The sequence below is a fragment of the Heterodontus francisci genome, chromosome 13 (genome assembly GCF_036365525.1).
Source record: "Heterodontus francisci isolate sHetFra1 chromosome 13, sHetFra1.hap1, whole genome shotgun sequence".
Classification (NCBI taxonomy): Eukaryota; Metazoa; Chordata; class Chondrichthyes; order Heterodontiformes; family Heterodontidae; genus Heterodontus; species Heterodontus francisci.
Window position 1 is genome coordinate 34,239,886 of NC_090383.1, and position 17,380 is coordinate 34,257,265.

The 17,380-nt window shown below is 44.4% G+C and overlaps 1 protein-coding gene across 2 annotated transcripts in view; it reads right to left on the minus strand.

The window, feature by feature from the left end:
• The window catches only part of si:ch211-140l13.3 (centromere protein J), a 316,358-nt gene that overhangs the window by 134,243 nt on the left and 164,735 nt on the right, over positions 1-17,380 (minus strand). For both annotated transcript variants that reach the window (XM_068045779.1, XM_068045778.1), the window contains exon 6: positions 4,432-6,064. In XM_068045779.1, the coding sequence (XP_067901880.1) occupies positions 4,432-6,064 (1,633 nt within the window). The remainder of the gene's footprint in view (positions 1-4,431; positions 6,065-17,380) is intronic.

A 17,380-nucleotide genomic window follows, 5' to 3' on the forward strand; every position in this document is an offset into this window, starting at 1 on the left:
AAAGCAGCCCACTTGATTGGTACCCTATCCACCATTCAAATTTCACTCCCTTCACCACCGACGCACAATGACAACAGAGTGTATCATCTACAAGATGCACTACAGCAACTCACCAAGGCTCCTTTGACAGCACCTTCCAAACCCATGACCTCTACCACCTAGAAGGACAAGGGCAGCTGATGCCTGGGAACATCATTACCTGCAAGTTCCTCTCCAAGCCACACAGCATCCTGACTTGGAACTATATCGCCGTTCCTTCACTGTCGCTGGGTCGAAATCCCGGAACTGTCTTGTTAACAGAACCTTTGGTGTACCTACACCCCAAGGACTGCAGCGATTCAAGAAGGCAGCTCACTACCACATTCTCAAGGGCATTTAGGGATGGGCAATAAATGCTGGCCTAGCCAGCAATGCCCACATCCCATGAACGAATAAAAATGTATCTGTCCAGGCACCTGAATTGCATGTTTAGCAGCCTAAGGACTTGCTCAATGACCACTCATGCTATTTAGCTTATGTTGTACCTTTCCTTTGCATCAGTGTTAGGACTCCTCACAGGTGTCAAAGCCATATGCTTAGAGGGTAGCCCTAGTCTCCAAGGAGCCACCTCTTAGTCGGCTTGGAGCTTGGAAGATCTGTGGGAGACTTGACAGGCGCAGAATGAAGACATCATGGCAGCCTCCTGCCTATCTTGCACATACATGATGATCTTTCGGTGGTTACATACCAGCTGAACATTGAGGGAGTGGAATTCCTTTCGATTGACAAATTCTGCTGATTGAACTGAGGGCACGTTGATGGTCACATGAGTACAATCTATGACTCCCTGGCCTTGTGGGAATCCAGCCGTTGCAACAAATCTAAGGGCCCTCTCTGACTGGCCTCGTCACTCACAAGGTCGGCCTAAGTGGCTGCCCTGGCAAATATGGGGTTGGTCACTTGGGAACTGCACTTGTGCGCAGCAGCTTGTGAAATCCTGAAGATGTTACCAGCAGATCCCCAGAAGGAGCAAAAGATGAAGAGATTCAAGGCTGTGGTGACCTTGACCACTACTGGCAATGCATGCCCACTAGGTCCACTGGGCAGGTCTTCTTCCAGGAGGCAGCAGAAGTCAGCAATGATCTGTTGAGAAAGTCTGAGGCACTCAGTCATGGCCAGAAAGCTGATCCTCTGTTAGTGTACTGTGTATTGGGGGGGTATCGCCTCTTGCAAGCTGAAGCTCTGTGTTCAGCCCCTCTGCCCTATGGAGCGGCAGGTGGCTGAGGAGAAGGCAGCGAATGTTCCTGCTGGTGTTGCTCTTGCTTTTGCTGGTGCTGCTCCTGATGCTGTCAGTGTTGCTGGTGCTGCTCCTATTGACTCCTCATCCGAGGTCCAAGGAAGAGCTGCAGAAGCTGTTCCTGCACTACTGAGAAGGCTGGCAGCTGGGAAGTGCAGATTAAAGTCAAAAAATTCCAAGGTAGCAGAAATGACCTCCGAAGTCTTGGAAATCACTTCCAAAGCGGAACAGCACACTCTAAAACTTAAAACAAAGAAGCAGCTGCTAATTTCACAGCCCTGTCAATTCCTGCTGTGCTCTTGCCTTGTTGACCCTGGCAAGTTTCAAACAGCAAAGGAAACCCATGTGCTGGCAGTTGTATCCTGAATGCAGGGTTAAATCTTCAGACAATTCCCTTTCTGCATACTTAATTTGCGGGCATTTTTTCCTTCTTTAAACCCGTGAACGCACTTACACCCACCCCTCTTTGCAGGTTAAAATTCCCCCCAATGGCTCTGATCTTTGAAATTTACACTTATCCTTTACTGAATGTTGGACAAGCAGAATGACAAATCAGAGGCTGTGGAGGGGCTGAATGAGGTGGTGGTGAAGCAAAGCTGGGTGCCATCAGCATAAATGTGGAATCTGATGTTGTGGTTTCAGATGATGTCGCCAAGGGGAAGCATGTAGATAAGAAATAGTCAAGTATAGATCCTTGGGGGACTCCAGAAGTAATGGCTGGATATATTGGAATGAAACCAGATGAGGACATTCCCATCCAGCTGGAGCCGAAGCAGAGGCATTGGAGGAGGATAGTGTGGTCAACCATGTTGAAGGTTGAGTAGGATCAGGAGGGATATTTCATCATGGTCAGAGTCAGATTGGATGTCACTTGTGAGTTTGATAAGGACCATTTCAGTGCTGTGACGGAGGTGGGGAGAAACTTGATTGGATGGATTTATACATAGAATTGCAGGAAAGATAGGTATGGATTTGGGAGGTGATATTACATTCTAGGACTTTGGAGGGGAAAACAAGGTTATTTAAGCAAAAGGAGGGCAAAGTACTGGAATCTGATGAGTTACATTCAAAAATCTTGAGGAAATAAGTGAATTTCATAGTTTGGCGCTCTATTGAGTATGGACAATTGCTGGAGGACTGGAGAGTAGGCAATGTAATACCCATTTTCAAAATGGGAAACAAATCTAATCTGGGTAATTCCAGGCCAGCTGGTTCAACATCTGTGTAGGAATACTTTTGTGACGATTAATCAAAGATGAAATTACTAAATATTTGGATGAAGAGAAAATAATTAGAAGCATTAAACATTGATTTCAGAATGGATCATGGTTGACAAACCTGATGAGTTCTTTGAGAAGGTGACAGCTCTGGTAGATGATGGAAATGTAATGGATTTGATACAGATGGACTTTCAGAAAGCCTTTCACAAGAAACTACATAGTGGACCATTGGAGATGATTAAAGGGTATAAAATTGGGGGAAGGGTATGAAATTAGATTAAAAACTGATGATAAAGAAAAATTAAGTAGGAGTTAAAGATTGTTTCCAAAGAGTGGTTGCAAGTGGGTAGCATGTCCCACCGGTGTCTGTTCTGGGACCACTTCTGTTCACCATGTATGCCAATGATTTGGATATGGGGCTAAAGGGAATTGTGTCCAAATTTGCAAATGCTACTAAAATAGGAGGCAGAGTAAATAATTCTGAAGAGTAAATTAAGTTACAAAATGATAATGACAAGATGGTGAAATAGGCAAAGTAGTGGCAAATCTATTCCCCTATCTATTCCCCTCCCTCTTTCTCTCTGTCATTATCAATAGTAAATTTCAGTAAGGAATTGGATATATAATTGAAAAATTTGCAGTGCTATGGGTAAAGAACAGGGTAGTGGCACTAATTGGAAAGCTCTTTCAAAGAACTGATACAAAGACAATGGGCTGAATGGCCTCCTGAGCCTTATGATTCTATGACTGTCTCTTGGTCACCCCACCCCCCCCCAATCCCTTCTTTCTCTTCCACCTCAATCCCTCTCTTCTAACTCATCCCTCTCGCTCCTCCTCTCTCTTTCCCTGTCCTCTTTTTTCTCCTGTTTTCTTTGCCTCCCCCTTTCTTTTTCCTTTCAGCATTTCTCCCCTCTCCCCACTCAATTCTTCCAACTCTTTCCTTCCTCTCGCCCTCTTCTCTTTTCCTCCCTCCTCCCCTCTTCTCCCTCTCTCCCTTTTTCTACCTCCTCTCTATCATTTACCTCTCCCCTACTCTCCTCCCTCTTCTTTTCTCCTCCTCCCTACTACCTTACTCCTCCCTCTCTCTTCTGTCCTCCCCCTTCCATGGTATCTCTTCCCTTACGTTTCTGCTCCTTCCCTCTCTCTTCCCCTCTACTTGCCTCTCCAAATCCTCTCTCCCATCTCCTGCTCCTTCTCGCACTCCTCCTTTATCATCTCTCTTCCCTCTTTCATCCCCCTTCCCCTTCAATCTCTCTCTGTCTTTGGTAAACATAAAACCATTTACTTGGCAAGTATTGTTTGAATCATGTCTTGGTCCTTGAGAACAATGTCAGTGCAAATTCTCTTGTCATTGTTCTGTGATGATCACTGTACCTTGACCTTTGATAATCACATGACTTTAGGAAACAATGGCATCACCATGACATTAGAGATCTGTTTTAACTCAAATTCAGGATGTCCCAAGTCACTTTACAGCTAATGAAATATTTTTGAAGTGTAGTCACTTCAAACGTGGCAGCTAATTTGTGCACTGTTTACTGAAGTATGACTTTAAACACACACACACATTTGTACATTGTAATGTGTGACAGGATATGTAGCTGCTGGCACTGACCACTTTTTCACCTGCAACTTTGCTATTCGAGTGTCATCAGGTGCACCATGGTGTGGGTAAATGGTGTAAACAGGGCCATTTGTACCAATTGTTCAGGGTTCCTGCTTATTTTCCATCAACGTTACAGCAGGACACCCCCTCCTATCCATCAGAAATTCTCCCCCAAGGTTAGAACTTTTTATCTACATTCCACCACTTCTTACTCACTAAAATTAGCAAAGTTATGAATTGTAGTTCTTTAGTGTTTAGATAAAGGTTCAAATAATTCAGTGTAATGTATATAACTGCCATTCAAATCTTTTCATTTTACAGATACATACCTTGGATATTTACACTGCTGGAGTTCACCTGCTCTGGAAGATCAGAGTTTATTGACACCTTTGGTTTTGAATTAAGTGCTGGTAACAACTGCAGTGCAATATCAGGGGCAGTTGGTTGCAGCACATCTGGTGCTGTAGTATCACAAGTCTCAGTGCTCACAAAACTACTGGCACTTTTCTTTACAAAGTTTGACTTCCTTCTGATGACTTTGTTTTTATTCCTTATTGGCCTATTATATGGAAAAGGAAATCTCCTTGATAAAGTATTTGATTTGAACTCTAAGGGTTCATTTTCACTGCTACTGGTGCTGCTCAGTGCATTATGTTTCAATGGAGACACTCCAGCTATTGATCTACAGTGAACAGAATGCTGAGAAGTTTGAACTGTCACATTCATTTCTTCTATTCCACTTGGGGCATCACTTGCATAGTCTGCATCATCAGATAAGTCCAAATTTTTGTCAGTTTGACCAGAATCTTGCAGAATTTCTTTTATGGGTTGTTGGTGACACTGAGATTTTGGGCCACCATCCTCATTGTCTGTATTGTTTACTTTAGTATTGGATTCACCACAACTTGTGCAGTTATTTTTAAAAACGGTGTCCGTACTGTGCTCATTGCCCACAAATGGTGCTAATCCTATGCTTACAGCACTGTGCATGTCATGATCTTTGACTTGCTGGTTTCTAAAATTTGCACTGTGGCATGGTAGACCATCAGGAGTAACTTGAACTATTCTGTCATTTATTTTTTTAAAGCCTATGTTTCGACCATTTCTGTTAAGGAATTTTCTGGAATCTCTGGTGTTGGCTGCATCTTCATTCTGGTCTTTCTCTACCTGCTGGTGCAGCATTTCAGTTCCCTGGTTTACAGCCTCTGTTCTGTTAGTACTTAGGCATTCCAGATGAGAAGTGTTACTGAAACATGACTCCCCAATTGAAGATCCCTGTAGCTGGTATGCCTTATTCTGTCCTATTTGTTGGCTTTGGTTCTGCCTTTCCATACTTTCATGAGAAAAACTGCTACTCGACTGATTCTTTAATTGTGAATCGACTCCAATCAATTGCTGGCTTTCTAGAATATGTAAGCTCAAACCTCTACTTCCAGCAGTTCTTCCTTGGGATTCCTCTTGAGTAGTTACATCTCCTGCTTTACTTTCCTGCTCTACTTGTTGGCATCCACCTTTTCTATCATCAGAGTATTTGCAGGGTGAATCAACCTTGCTTGCCAGTTCTGCTACATTTATGTCACTTTGGATACCCTCGTCCGTACTATTCTTGATTTCATCTAGTTTTTCTTTTTGTGTGTGATCCTTTATCTTGTTGTTTGCCAGGGAGTTATCAGTACAGAAAGACTTCTTTGCTTTATATGCTACATGGACTGAACTACTAATTTGCTTTTTCGAAGTTGATTGTTTTTTAATCTGAAGTTTTTCATTCTCATTGAGTATGGGTAAGGAAAGTTGGTGTTGACTGCTGAAACTAACTTTTCTAGGAAATTGTTTGGTGGTTTCGCAAACTGGACTCTTGCTTTGTTCCTTGAGAACATTTTCTTTGCTCTTCTCAAATCGTGCAATACCTTCTCCACGTTTCAGGAAAGACTTCTTTGGAGCCACCTTCACCTCATTTATATTCTGTAGAACAATCAAAGAGATTTATTTTTGCATTCAGTTCTTAGAAATGTTTAGCTACAACTGTTACACAACAATAATGAGCTTTAAGCTTGTACAAAAACATGTTCCTTTGCAATTGTTTACCTTGCCATAGTTCCCATTATGACTCTCACCTAACCTCCTTTTCTGATCCTGTTGCTTTTCTGTGCTATCCCTACACTGAAACTTCTGCTATGTCAGGTTATCAGAACTATCCTCCATTGTTCTGACACTATTACTCCATTAGATTCCTTACCAGAGATGCATAACAGAAAGCTAAATAGTTGATTTTGAATCTTTTAACCATTTTTACTTCAGATGTATACTTTTGGCTACAATTCTCAAACTATCTGGTAAGTGAGCCCTTTATCACAGTTTACAGCTGCCCTGATATCTAAGTAAGTCTGAAAGCATATCTGGGAAAAGTTTTACAGATTTTGGGTCCGCCATAGATATTCTCTAAGATATAATGATACTGGTTATTTCTCTAAATGGTCCAAGTGTCCTACATTTGGGAGTGTGCTAGTACTACCCAACATCTAACGATATGTTCACATAACCTGGAAGTGTAACAGTAAGACACCCACTGCAATCTGAACCAGATCTAGTGGACTGAATTTTCTGGCCCTGCCAGGGGCGGGAATGGAGGCAAATGGGACCCAAAAATATGAGTTCCGGCCGACATGTTGGTTTTGAGATGTTGTTCCCTGCGCCGACAATGTTCACCGGGGCAGGGGACAGTGATCCCATCTGTCTCCCAATTAAGGCAAATTAAAGTTGTTAAAGAGCTCATTGTAAGCTTGTTAAAAGGGGAAGGTTGAAATTTTTTTTGGGGTTGCACATGCTATCTGAAGCTGACCAGCTGAAGTGAGGTGGGTGCAGATTGGGGAGCCAGTTATGGCCACCCCAGGGAATTACCCTGGCCCAAAAGAGGGTCAGCAGCACAGAGGGGGGCAGCCTGTGGGAACGTAATGCCCATGGCACTGCACAGGTGGCGGAGAGAGTAGGCAAGAACGGGGTCATCACCCCCCCACCCCCGCATTGCAGGGCAGAAGAGCAGGGGGCAAGACTGCCAATCAAATAGGACAGCCACTTATCCACAAGGAAGACTACAGCTGGTAGTGGAGGCAGAATTCTCAGATTTTGGGCCCAGTGGCAATGAGGGGCAACACTCTCTGCTGGAACCAGAAGCAGCAGAAGGACATGGGAGAGGAAAGAAGGGCAGGAAGGCAACAGAGGCCAAGATCTACCACTGAAGATGGAGCTACCTGCAGATGACCAACACCCAGTGCGGCATGAGACTGTGACTCTCCAAGCAGATGGTGACATCTGTGGCCTCGTTGCTGAAGACCTCGCACCTTGCAACATTGTTCATCATGCCCTGCCAGTAGCTATCAAAGTCGTTGTGGCCTTGACCTTCTTCGCTTCAGGCTCCTTCCAAGAATCAGCTGTAGACCTTGGTGGCATCTTCACAAATGGCAGCATATCACTGCAAATCACAGGCCATTGATGTGGTACATTCATTTCATGACAGACACAGCCTCACAGGTACAATGGGCAGTAGGTTTCAGCACCATCGTGGGATTCGCCCAGGTGCAGGGCATCATCGATTGCACACATATGGCCACCGGGGCACCCAGTGACCGCCCAAGCAGATTCATCAGCAGGAAGGGCTTCCACTCCCTCAAGTTTCAACTGGTTTGCGACCACAAGAGCCGTCTCAATGCGTGCGCTTGCTTTCCTGACAGCTACCATGACGCCTTTATCCTGTGGCAGTCCACGTTGCCTCAGATCTTCACTCCAAACCCCCAAAGCCCGTGGATGGATCCAAGGGGGCAAGGAATATCCCTTGAAGAGATGGCTACTGACCCCTCTACCGGAGCCCCGGACAGAGGCACAGAGGTGATAGAACCAATTCCACCTAATCACTAGGACAATCATTAAGCAAACCATCAGGCTTCTGAAGATGCGATTCTGGTGCCTGGACCGGTCAAGCGGCACCCTCCAATACCCTCCTGCAAGGATCTTGGTTATTGCGGTGATCTGCTGCATTGGCCCTCCAGAGAGGTGTGGACCTTGAGGAAGGTGAGACCCTGGCAGTAAACAGCTCACTGGGGGAAGAGCAGGAGCAGGAGTTGAAAAAGGAGGAAGAAGTGAAGGCTGAGGGGGATAACAGTGAACAGAGAGGTGCCCCGGCTGCACAAAGAGGTGACAAGGCACGGCTAGGGACATGAAGGACTTGTCAAGATGCAATGAATATTAGGGATCATCTGATTTAAGTGTGTTGCACCCGAGTCCCTTTAAGCCAGATTGAGGGGCATAGCGTGGAAATGATTCTGCGACATCTGTGCTCACACATGTATGGAAGACGCAGCCAGGAATATCTAATCACTTACTGCCAATGAAGGAAGCACATTTGCCCAGAGGCTTTTCCCTCACCCTGGAGGATCCCATTATCTCTTTCATCACTTCATACTACATTCCCTGTCACAGCAGCAATAAAAGGAGTCCTAGACGTGTGGCTTACAAAGTATCATCATTTGTTTTGTGCAAAGAGAAAAACAGTAAACAGAGACAGTAAAAACACACCCCAGTGACCTACTTAGTCCTTCATGCTAACAGACCCCTACACTGTGCTCCCCATGTGGCCTCAGAGGAGATAGAGGCAGCCTGCTCACTCATCTTGGCTTGCAGCTGAGATGCATGTGGCGGTCGTCCTCATCGTGGAGATGCCCATGGGGCCATCTCCAGAGGCTGCTGCACCTGCAGCATTGCAGAGGCAGCCTTAGTCACTTAGCCCTGCTGCATAGATAATGCCTGAGTCAAAGGAGCCAAGGAGACCAAGGGTGATGAGGACGCCCATGAGGTGTGGCACCCTCATCCTCCTCTATGACATCCTTAGCCCTTACCGGGCACTCTGGATGCCTGGAGGAGGACATCAGCTGGGATCAGCTGGCATCCCTTTCAAAGATCTCTGCACCACTAGCGCCACTGCTGCACAGTGTACCATGCATCCTATGCACGTGAGTGCACAGTTCCTCTATGCACTCCGAGTGATGCCACATATGGCTCTCCAAGAAGTCGGCCACACTCTCTCTGGAGGAACTCGTGTGCTCTTGCCCTCAGCCATTGTGCCACACATGAGCTGGATGGATTGCTCCATCCTCTGCCCTCGACCTGCACTGCCTCAGGGAACTCTGACATGTGTGAACACATCTCCCGCTGCTGTTCAAGCTACAGCCTCCCTTCCAGTGACTCCTGAGGCCCTGCATCTATGCCTAGCTGAGCAGGGCTGTGCCTGTTCTCTGTCCTCCGAGGGGAACTTACCACAGCTCCATTTGCCTCTGGCACTGCCTCCAGCACACTAGTACTGCGATCATCACCCTGTGCCACCCTATCTACATGCATGCAACTTTAATCAGTTTCCCACCGAAGGCGGTTTTGGGACCCAAAAACAGTCATAAAAACATAGAAAATAGGAGCAGGAGTAGGCCATTCAGCCATTCGGGCTTGCTCCGCCATTCAAATAATAGATAATGGCTGATCGTCTAATTCAGTAGTTCTGTAATCAGTAATTAAGCAGTTCTGATGAAGGATCACTGACCTGAACCATTAACTCTGTTTCTCTCTCCACAGATGCTGCCAGACCTGCTGAGTATTTCCAGTATTTCTTGTATTTATGTCTAATTCAGTACCCTGTTCCTGCTTTCTCCCCATATCCCTTGATCTCTTTGACATTAAGAAATATATCTATATCCTTCTTAAATATATTTAATGACTTGGCCTCCACTGCTTTCTGCGGTAGAGAATTCCACAGGTTCACCACCCTCTGAGTGAAGAAATGTTTCCTCATCTCGGTTCTAAATGGCATACCCCACATCCTGAGACTGTGACCCCTGGTTCGGGACTCCCTAGCCATTGGGAACATCCTCCCTGCATCTAGCCTGTCTAGTCCTGTTCGAATTTTATAGGTTTCTATGAGATTTCCTCTCATTCCTCTAAACTCTAGTGAATATAGCGTCATAGAGTCATAGAGTTATACAGCACAGAAACAGGCCCTTCGACCCATTGTGTCTGTGCCAGCCATCCAGCACCCAACTATTCTAATCCCATATTCCTGCACTTGGCCCGTAGCCTTGTATGCTATGACGTTTCAAGTGCTCATCTAAATACTTCTTAAATGTTGTGTGGGTTCCTGCCTTCGCCACCTCTTCAGGCAGTGTGTTCCAGATTCCAACCACCCGCTGGGTGAAAAATGTTTTCCCCAAATCCCCTCTAAACCTCCTACCCCTTACCCTAAATCTATGCCCCCTGGTTCTTGACCCCTCCGCTAAGGGAAAAAGTTTCTTCCCATCTAACCTATCATTGCCCCTCATAATCTTGTAACCTTAATCATGTCCCCCCTCAGCCTTCTCTGCTCCAAGGAAAACAACCCTAGCCTTTTCAGTCTCTCTTCATAGCTGAAATGCTCCAGCCCAGGCAACATCCTGGTGAATCTCCTTTGCACCCTCTCCAGTGCAATCACATCCTTCCTATAGTGTGGTGACCAGAACTGTACACAGTACACCAGCTGTGGCCCAACTAGAATTTTATACAGCTCCATCATAACCTCCCTGCTCTTATATTCTATGCCTCAGCTAATAAAGGCTAGTATCCCATATGCCTTCCTAACCACCTTATCTACCAGTGCTGCTGCCTTCAGTGATCTATGGACAAGTACACCAAGGTCCCTCTGACCTGCAGTACTTCCTAGGGTCCTACCATCCATTGTATATTCCCTTGCCTTGTTAGTCCTCCCAAAATGCATTACCCTACACTTCTCAGGATTAAATCCCATTTGCCACTACTCCGCCCATCTTACCAGCCCATCTATATCTCCCTGTAATCTAAGGATTTCCTCCTCACTATTTACAACACCACCAATTTTCGTGTCATCTGTGAACTTACTGATCATACCTCCTATATTCACGTCTAAATCATTAATGTACGCTACAAACAGCAAGGGTCCCAGCACCGATCCCTGTGGTACACCACTGGTCACAGGCTTCCAATCGCAAAAACAGTCCTCGACTGCCTCCTGCCACTAATCCAGTTTTGGATCCAATTTGCCACCTTGCTCTGGATCCCAGGGGCTCTTAACATCTTAACCAATCTCCCATGCGGGACCTTATCAAAAGCCTTACTGAAGTCCATGTATACTACATCTACTGCTTTACCCTCATCTACATATCTAGTCACCGACTCGAAAAATTCAATCAAGTTAGTTAGACACGATTTCCCCCTGACAAAGCCATGCTGACTATCCCTGATTAATCCCTGCCTCTCCAAGTGGAGATTAATCCTGTCCCTCAGAATTTTTTCCAATATTTTCCCAACCACTGATGTTAGACTTACCTGGTTTATCCCTGCTACCCTTCTTTAATAATGCTACTGCATTCGCTGTTCTCCAGTCCTCTGGTACCTCTCCTGTGGCCAGAGAGGATTTGAAAATTTGTGTCAAAGCCCCTGCTATCTCCTCCCTTGCCTCACATAACAGCCTGGGATACATCTCATCTGGGCCTGGGGATTTATCCACTTTAAAGCCCGCTAAAACAGCTAATACTTCCTCCCTTTCAATGCTAACATGTTCAAGTATATCACAATCCCCCTCCATGATCTCTACACCTACATTGTCCTTCTCCATAGTGAACACCGATGAAAAATAATCATTTAAAACCTCTCCTATGTGAGGCCTAGCCGATCCAATCTCTCTTCATACGTCAATCCTGCCATCCCAGGAATCAGCCTAGTAAATCTTCTTTGCACTCCCTCCATGGCAAAAAATACTTCCTCAGATAAGGAGACCAAAACTGCACACAATACTCCTGATGTGGTCTCACCAAGGCCCTGTATAACTGCAATAAGACATCCTTGCTCCTGTACTCAAATCCTCTTGCAATGTAGGCAAACATACCATCGCCTTCCTAACTGCTTGCTGCACCTGAATGCTTCCTTTCAGTGACTGGTGTACAAGGACACCCAGGTCTCGTTGCACCTCCCCCTTTCCCAATCTATCACCATTCAGGTAGTAATCTGCCTTTCTGTTTTTACAACCAAAGTGGATAACCGGACATTTATCCACGTTATACTGCATCTGCCATGCATTTGACCACTCACCCAACTTGTCTAAGTCACATTGCAACCTCTTTGCATCGTCCTCACAGCTCACATTGTTCCCCAGCTTTGTGTCGTCTGCAAACTTGGAAATGTTACATTTAGTTCCCTCACCCAAGTCATTAATATGTATTGTGAATAGCTGGGGCCCCAAGCACTGATCCCTGTGGTACCCCACTAGTCACTGCCTGCCACCCGGAAAAAGACCTGTTTATTCCTACTCTCTGATTCCTGTCCGTCAACCAATTCTCAATCCATGCCAATATATTACCCCCAATCCAAAGTGCTTACACACTAACCTCTTATGTGGGATCTTATCAAAAGCCTTCTGAAAATCCAAATACACCACATCCACTGGTTCTCCCTTACCTATTCTACTAGTTACATCCTCAAAAAACTCCAGTAGATTTGTCAAGCATGATTTCCCTTTCATAAACCCATGCTGACTTTGCCCAATCCCGTTTATGCTTTCCAGGTGCTCTGCTATGACATCCTTTGTAATAGACTCTAGCATTTTCCTCACTACTGATGTAAGGTTAACTGGTCTGCAGTTCCCTGTCTTTTCTCTCCCTTCCTTTTTAAATAGTGGGGTTACATTTGCCACCCTCCAATCTGTAGGAACTGCTCCAGAGTCTATAGAATTTTGGAAGATGACCACCAATGCATCCACTGTTTCCAAGCCCACTTTCTTTAGTACTCTGGGATGTAGATTATCAGGCCCTGGGGATTTGTTAGCCTTTAATCCCATTAATTTCCCTAGCACTTTTATTTACTAATACTGATTTCCTTTAGTTCCTCCCTCTCGTTAGACCCTTGGTTCCCTAACATTTCTGGGAGGTTATCTGTGTCCTCGTTTGTGAAAATAAAACCAAAGTATGTGTTCAATTGTTCTGCCATTTCTTTGTTCCCCATTATAATTTCCCCCGTTTCTGACTGTAAGGAACCTACATTTGTCTTCACTAATCTTTTTCTCTTCACATATTTATAGAAACTTTTATTGTCAGTTTTTATATTCCCCGCAAGTTTACTCTCACTCTATTTCCCCCCACTTAACCAACCTCTTTGTCCTCCTTTGCTGAATTCTAAACTGCTCCCAAACATCAGACTTGCTGCTTTTTCTGGCAATTTTATATGCTTTCTCTTTGGATCTAATACGATCCCTAATTTCTTTTGTAAGCCACGGTTGAGCCACCTTTCCGGTTTTATTTTTGCGCCAGACAGGGATGAATAATTGTTGTAATTCATGCACACGTTCTTTAAATATCATCCATTGCCTATGCACTGTGAACCCTTTTGGTAAAGTTCCCCAATCCACCATAGCCAACTCGTGCTTCATACCTTTGTAGCTTCCTTTGTTTCGATTCAGAACCCTAGTTTCAGATTCAACTACTTCACTCTCCATCTTAATGAAGAATTCTATCATGTTATGGTCGTTCCTCGCCAAGGGACCCCACACAACCAGACTGTTAATTAATCCTTTCTCATTGCACAATACCCAATAGGATAGCCTGTTCTCTAGTTGGTTCCTCGACGTATTGGCTAAAAAACCGTCATGTACACACTCCAGGAAATCCTCCTCCACAGTACTAATACCGACTCCTGTTTCCCACCTCTGTAGGGAAAACTTATCCCAGTGTATTTTACCTGTACCCTCAACTTTGCTTCTCCAGTCTTTTTGAGAACAAACTGAAAAATACATATGAAACAAACCTGGATCTGAATTGTTCAGCTGCTTTATTTCGCAGATAGCAACTGAACATACAGTAACAGTCAAAGTAAATGCCATTCACTTCTTCCCCACCCCCCCCCCCACCCCAAAATGGAAAAAAATAAACAAGAATCTTGACCCAATTGTGGGCTGACAGACTTGTTTTTGGCATTACCTTTCTTTCAAATTCTAACTGCAAAAAATATGACCCCGTATTTGTAGTTCCCAGTTCCAATTCATCTCAGTCGCTTGTTTCAAACCTGCTCCTGTGTTTCATTTCTCTGTTAATTCTGATCCCATGGAGTGGAAGGGTGATGTCACTCCTGTCCATACGGGGATTCACCAGAAGGACTGTTAACTAAATTGACATCCCATTCGTTCAAAAGTACATTCTTCAAGACATGTTGGGGGCATTTTAACTTTTACAAAGTATTATGTCTCCTTGTTTCCATATGTTAGAAATAATCCCACTTTAGATTTAGAAAGGCTGGAGCTTTTTGTTTACTTCATTCAGCTTCCATGCTGCCTGGTAAGGACTGCTTTAGAGCAGTGTCATGTCACATGACTCCAGTGCAGCAGTGAATCTGGCCCCCTGGAACATACTTACATATAACAATCAGTTCCTAGCTCATTAGTTCCTAACTCTGTACAAATAATATAACAATAAATAACATCCCTCTTTCTTAAAAACACAATGCCTTATATCAATGTAACTGTTCCAACTGTAAATCTTCTTTAGTTTAGAGGAAAAAAGTTAACAATCGACTTTTAGAAATAAACCAAATCCCTTTTAGAGTTTTTTTTAATAGCTTGTTTTCTTTTCTAAAAATATTATTCACTATCGTTTAGTCCGTACAATATTGTTCCTCCATCTTGTAAATTTGGCATTCATTGCTCTCAGTGGAGAGCTGGCATGCTGCACAGGCAATGTTGTGTGTGTTGCTCCTGGTGTTTCTAGGAGTCATGCTTGCTGTTGCTAATGTTGTGTGACATTGATAGTGATGTTTCTGATGTTCTCTCACTGGATAGTGATTTTTCTATTGTTGTTAATCGTCTTTTCTGTTTTTCCAGCTCGGGTGAAATTTGAATATCAACACTGTTCCTTTTCACTTGCTTACTGGTTTCAGTCTCAATTATGTATTACATTGGAGTCTCAGCTTCACCAACAACTTTTGCTGGGCTGCAAGTTTTCATGATTGGATCCTGTGAATGTACAGTTTGTTCTTTCAACAGCTCAGTAGGGATTTAACATGCTTGCTGAAGTGTTGATCTTCCTCTTACCTGTGCCTCAGTGAGTCGTTGTCTCACTTCTTCCTGGTCACTTGGAAGATGTATTTTGCTTGGTAGAGTTGTCTTATACTATCTTCCAGTCAACAGCTCTGCAGCTGATTTCATGTCAGCCTTGAGAGGTGTAGATCAGACTGACAATAAGGCAAGATTTGGGTCTTCCTTCTTCTCCTGGCATTTCGCAAGGGTTCTTTTGACCTTATGGATGTGTCTTTCTATAAACCCATGTTGCTGTGGGTAGTGCGTTGATAAGGTGATGGTGTTGAACCCATATTGTTCAGTGAATTCTTCAAATTCTCTGGAGATAAAGTGGATGCCATTGTCACATATTAATCTTTCAGGAATCCCTTGCTGAGCAAACAGAACTCGTACTGCTGAGATGATTGTTGTGACTCTCAAGTCTTTCACCTTCTGGTAAAAGGGAACTTTGAGTAGTAGTCTGCGATTATAAGATATCATTCTTGATTGTGCGTAAATAAATCTACTCCTACAGTAAGCCACGGTCTGGGTGGTATTTCAGTAGCTATCATTTCCTCTTTCTGCTCTGCATTTCTGGCATACATTGCATGTAGACACCATGGCTGAAATTTTATATCAAGGCGGAGGCCCCGGCCAGAAAGTTGGGGGAAAGCCCACCTCCGGCGGGCCTGGAAGCCACACTGTGATTTTATGTAGCCCAGGCCCTTAACTGGCCTCAGGCGGGACTGGCATCCCTCTGTGGCAGGACGTCCTGCCTCCAAGAGTCCGGCCCATATTTTCAATGTTTTCATATATGACTATCCAGTACACAGCTGATCTGGCTCTGAGGTTACATTTCTCCCTTCCCATGTGGTCTTCATGTATCTTCTGGAGACGTTCTTCCTGCATTGAGTAACCTCTACAGTCTTGCTGGTGCTTTACCTAGATTTTTCTTGTAGATCTACTCCAGTGGACAATGATCATTCTCCACTATGAATTTTCTCCCATAGAGATATGTATGGAACTTCTTATATTGTTATGACAGTGCTTCTATATTTTACGTTTTTTTTGAGGACTCATGTATTTTAGAATTATGGACATTGTTTTATTTGGGAAAAGTGAAAAGGACTCCATGGATTTTAATTTTCACTGGGGTCATTGGAAGGACACTGAGAGGTCTTGTTTGAAAACAACATTTACTGGAAGTCACCTGTCTTCCGATAAATACTCAGCAGGGGCTTTTTGACTTGGGGGAGATGTTTACCGAGAAGTGACAGGTCAAGATTTATAGGGGTCAGGAGGCTTCACTCTTGAGATATTGTTTTTGGTTTTGCTTTGGACAGTGTGTTGGGATGTGAACGGTTTTGAAAGCAATTGGAGAAAACCAGCCAGGAGAGCAGTCACCATCAGTACGTTCTTCCATCTCTTTGAGAACTTCCTGAGAATCAAGTGTAAGAAATAGAAAAACTGATGCTTCATTTCTCCTGAAAAGCCTGCCAGAAACGCCTGTTGTCACATTTCTCCTGGAAAGCCTACCGAAACTGATCTTCAACATCGCTTGAAAAGAACTATTCTAGAAAGGTCCCAGTGGCAGCCATCACTGGCATCAAACTTGCTGAAAACTTTAGCCCCTGCTAGTGCTGGTGTGATCTCTTCCAGAGTTAGGAACATAGGAGCAAGAGTAGGCCATTCAGCCCATCGAGCCTGCCCTGCCATTCAATACGGGTCATGGCTGATCATCCACTTCAATGCCCTTTTCCCACCCTATCCTCATATCCCCTTATGTCATTGGTATTTAGAAATCTGTCAATCTCTACTTCAAACATACTCAATGACTGAACAACCACAGCCCTTTGGGGTAGAGAATTCCAAAGATTCACAGCCCTCTGAGTAAAGATATTTCTCTTCATCTCTGTCCTAAGTGGCTTCCCCCTTATTTTGAAATTGTGTCCCCTGGTTTTGGACTCTCCAACCAGGGGAAACATCTTAGCTGCATCTACCCTGTCTATCCCTTTAAGTATTTTGTAGGTTTCAATGAGATCACCTCTCATTCTTTGAAACTCTAGGGGATACAGGCCCAGTCTCCCCAATCTCTCTTCATAGGATAGTCCCGCCATCCCAGGAACAAGACTGGTGACCCTTCGTTGCATTCCGTCTATGGCAATAATATCCTTCCTAAGGTAAGGGGACCA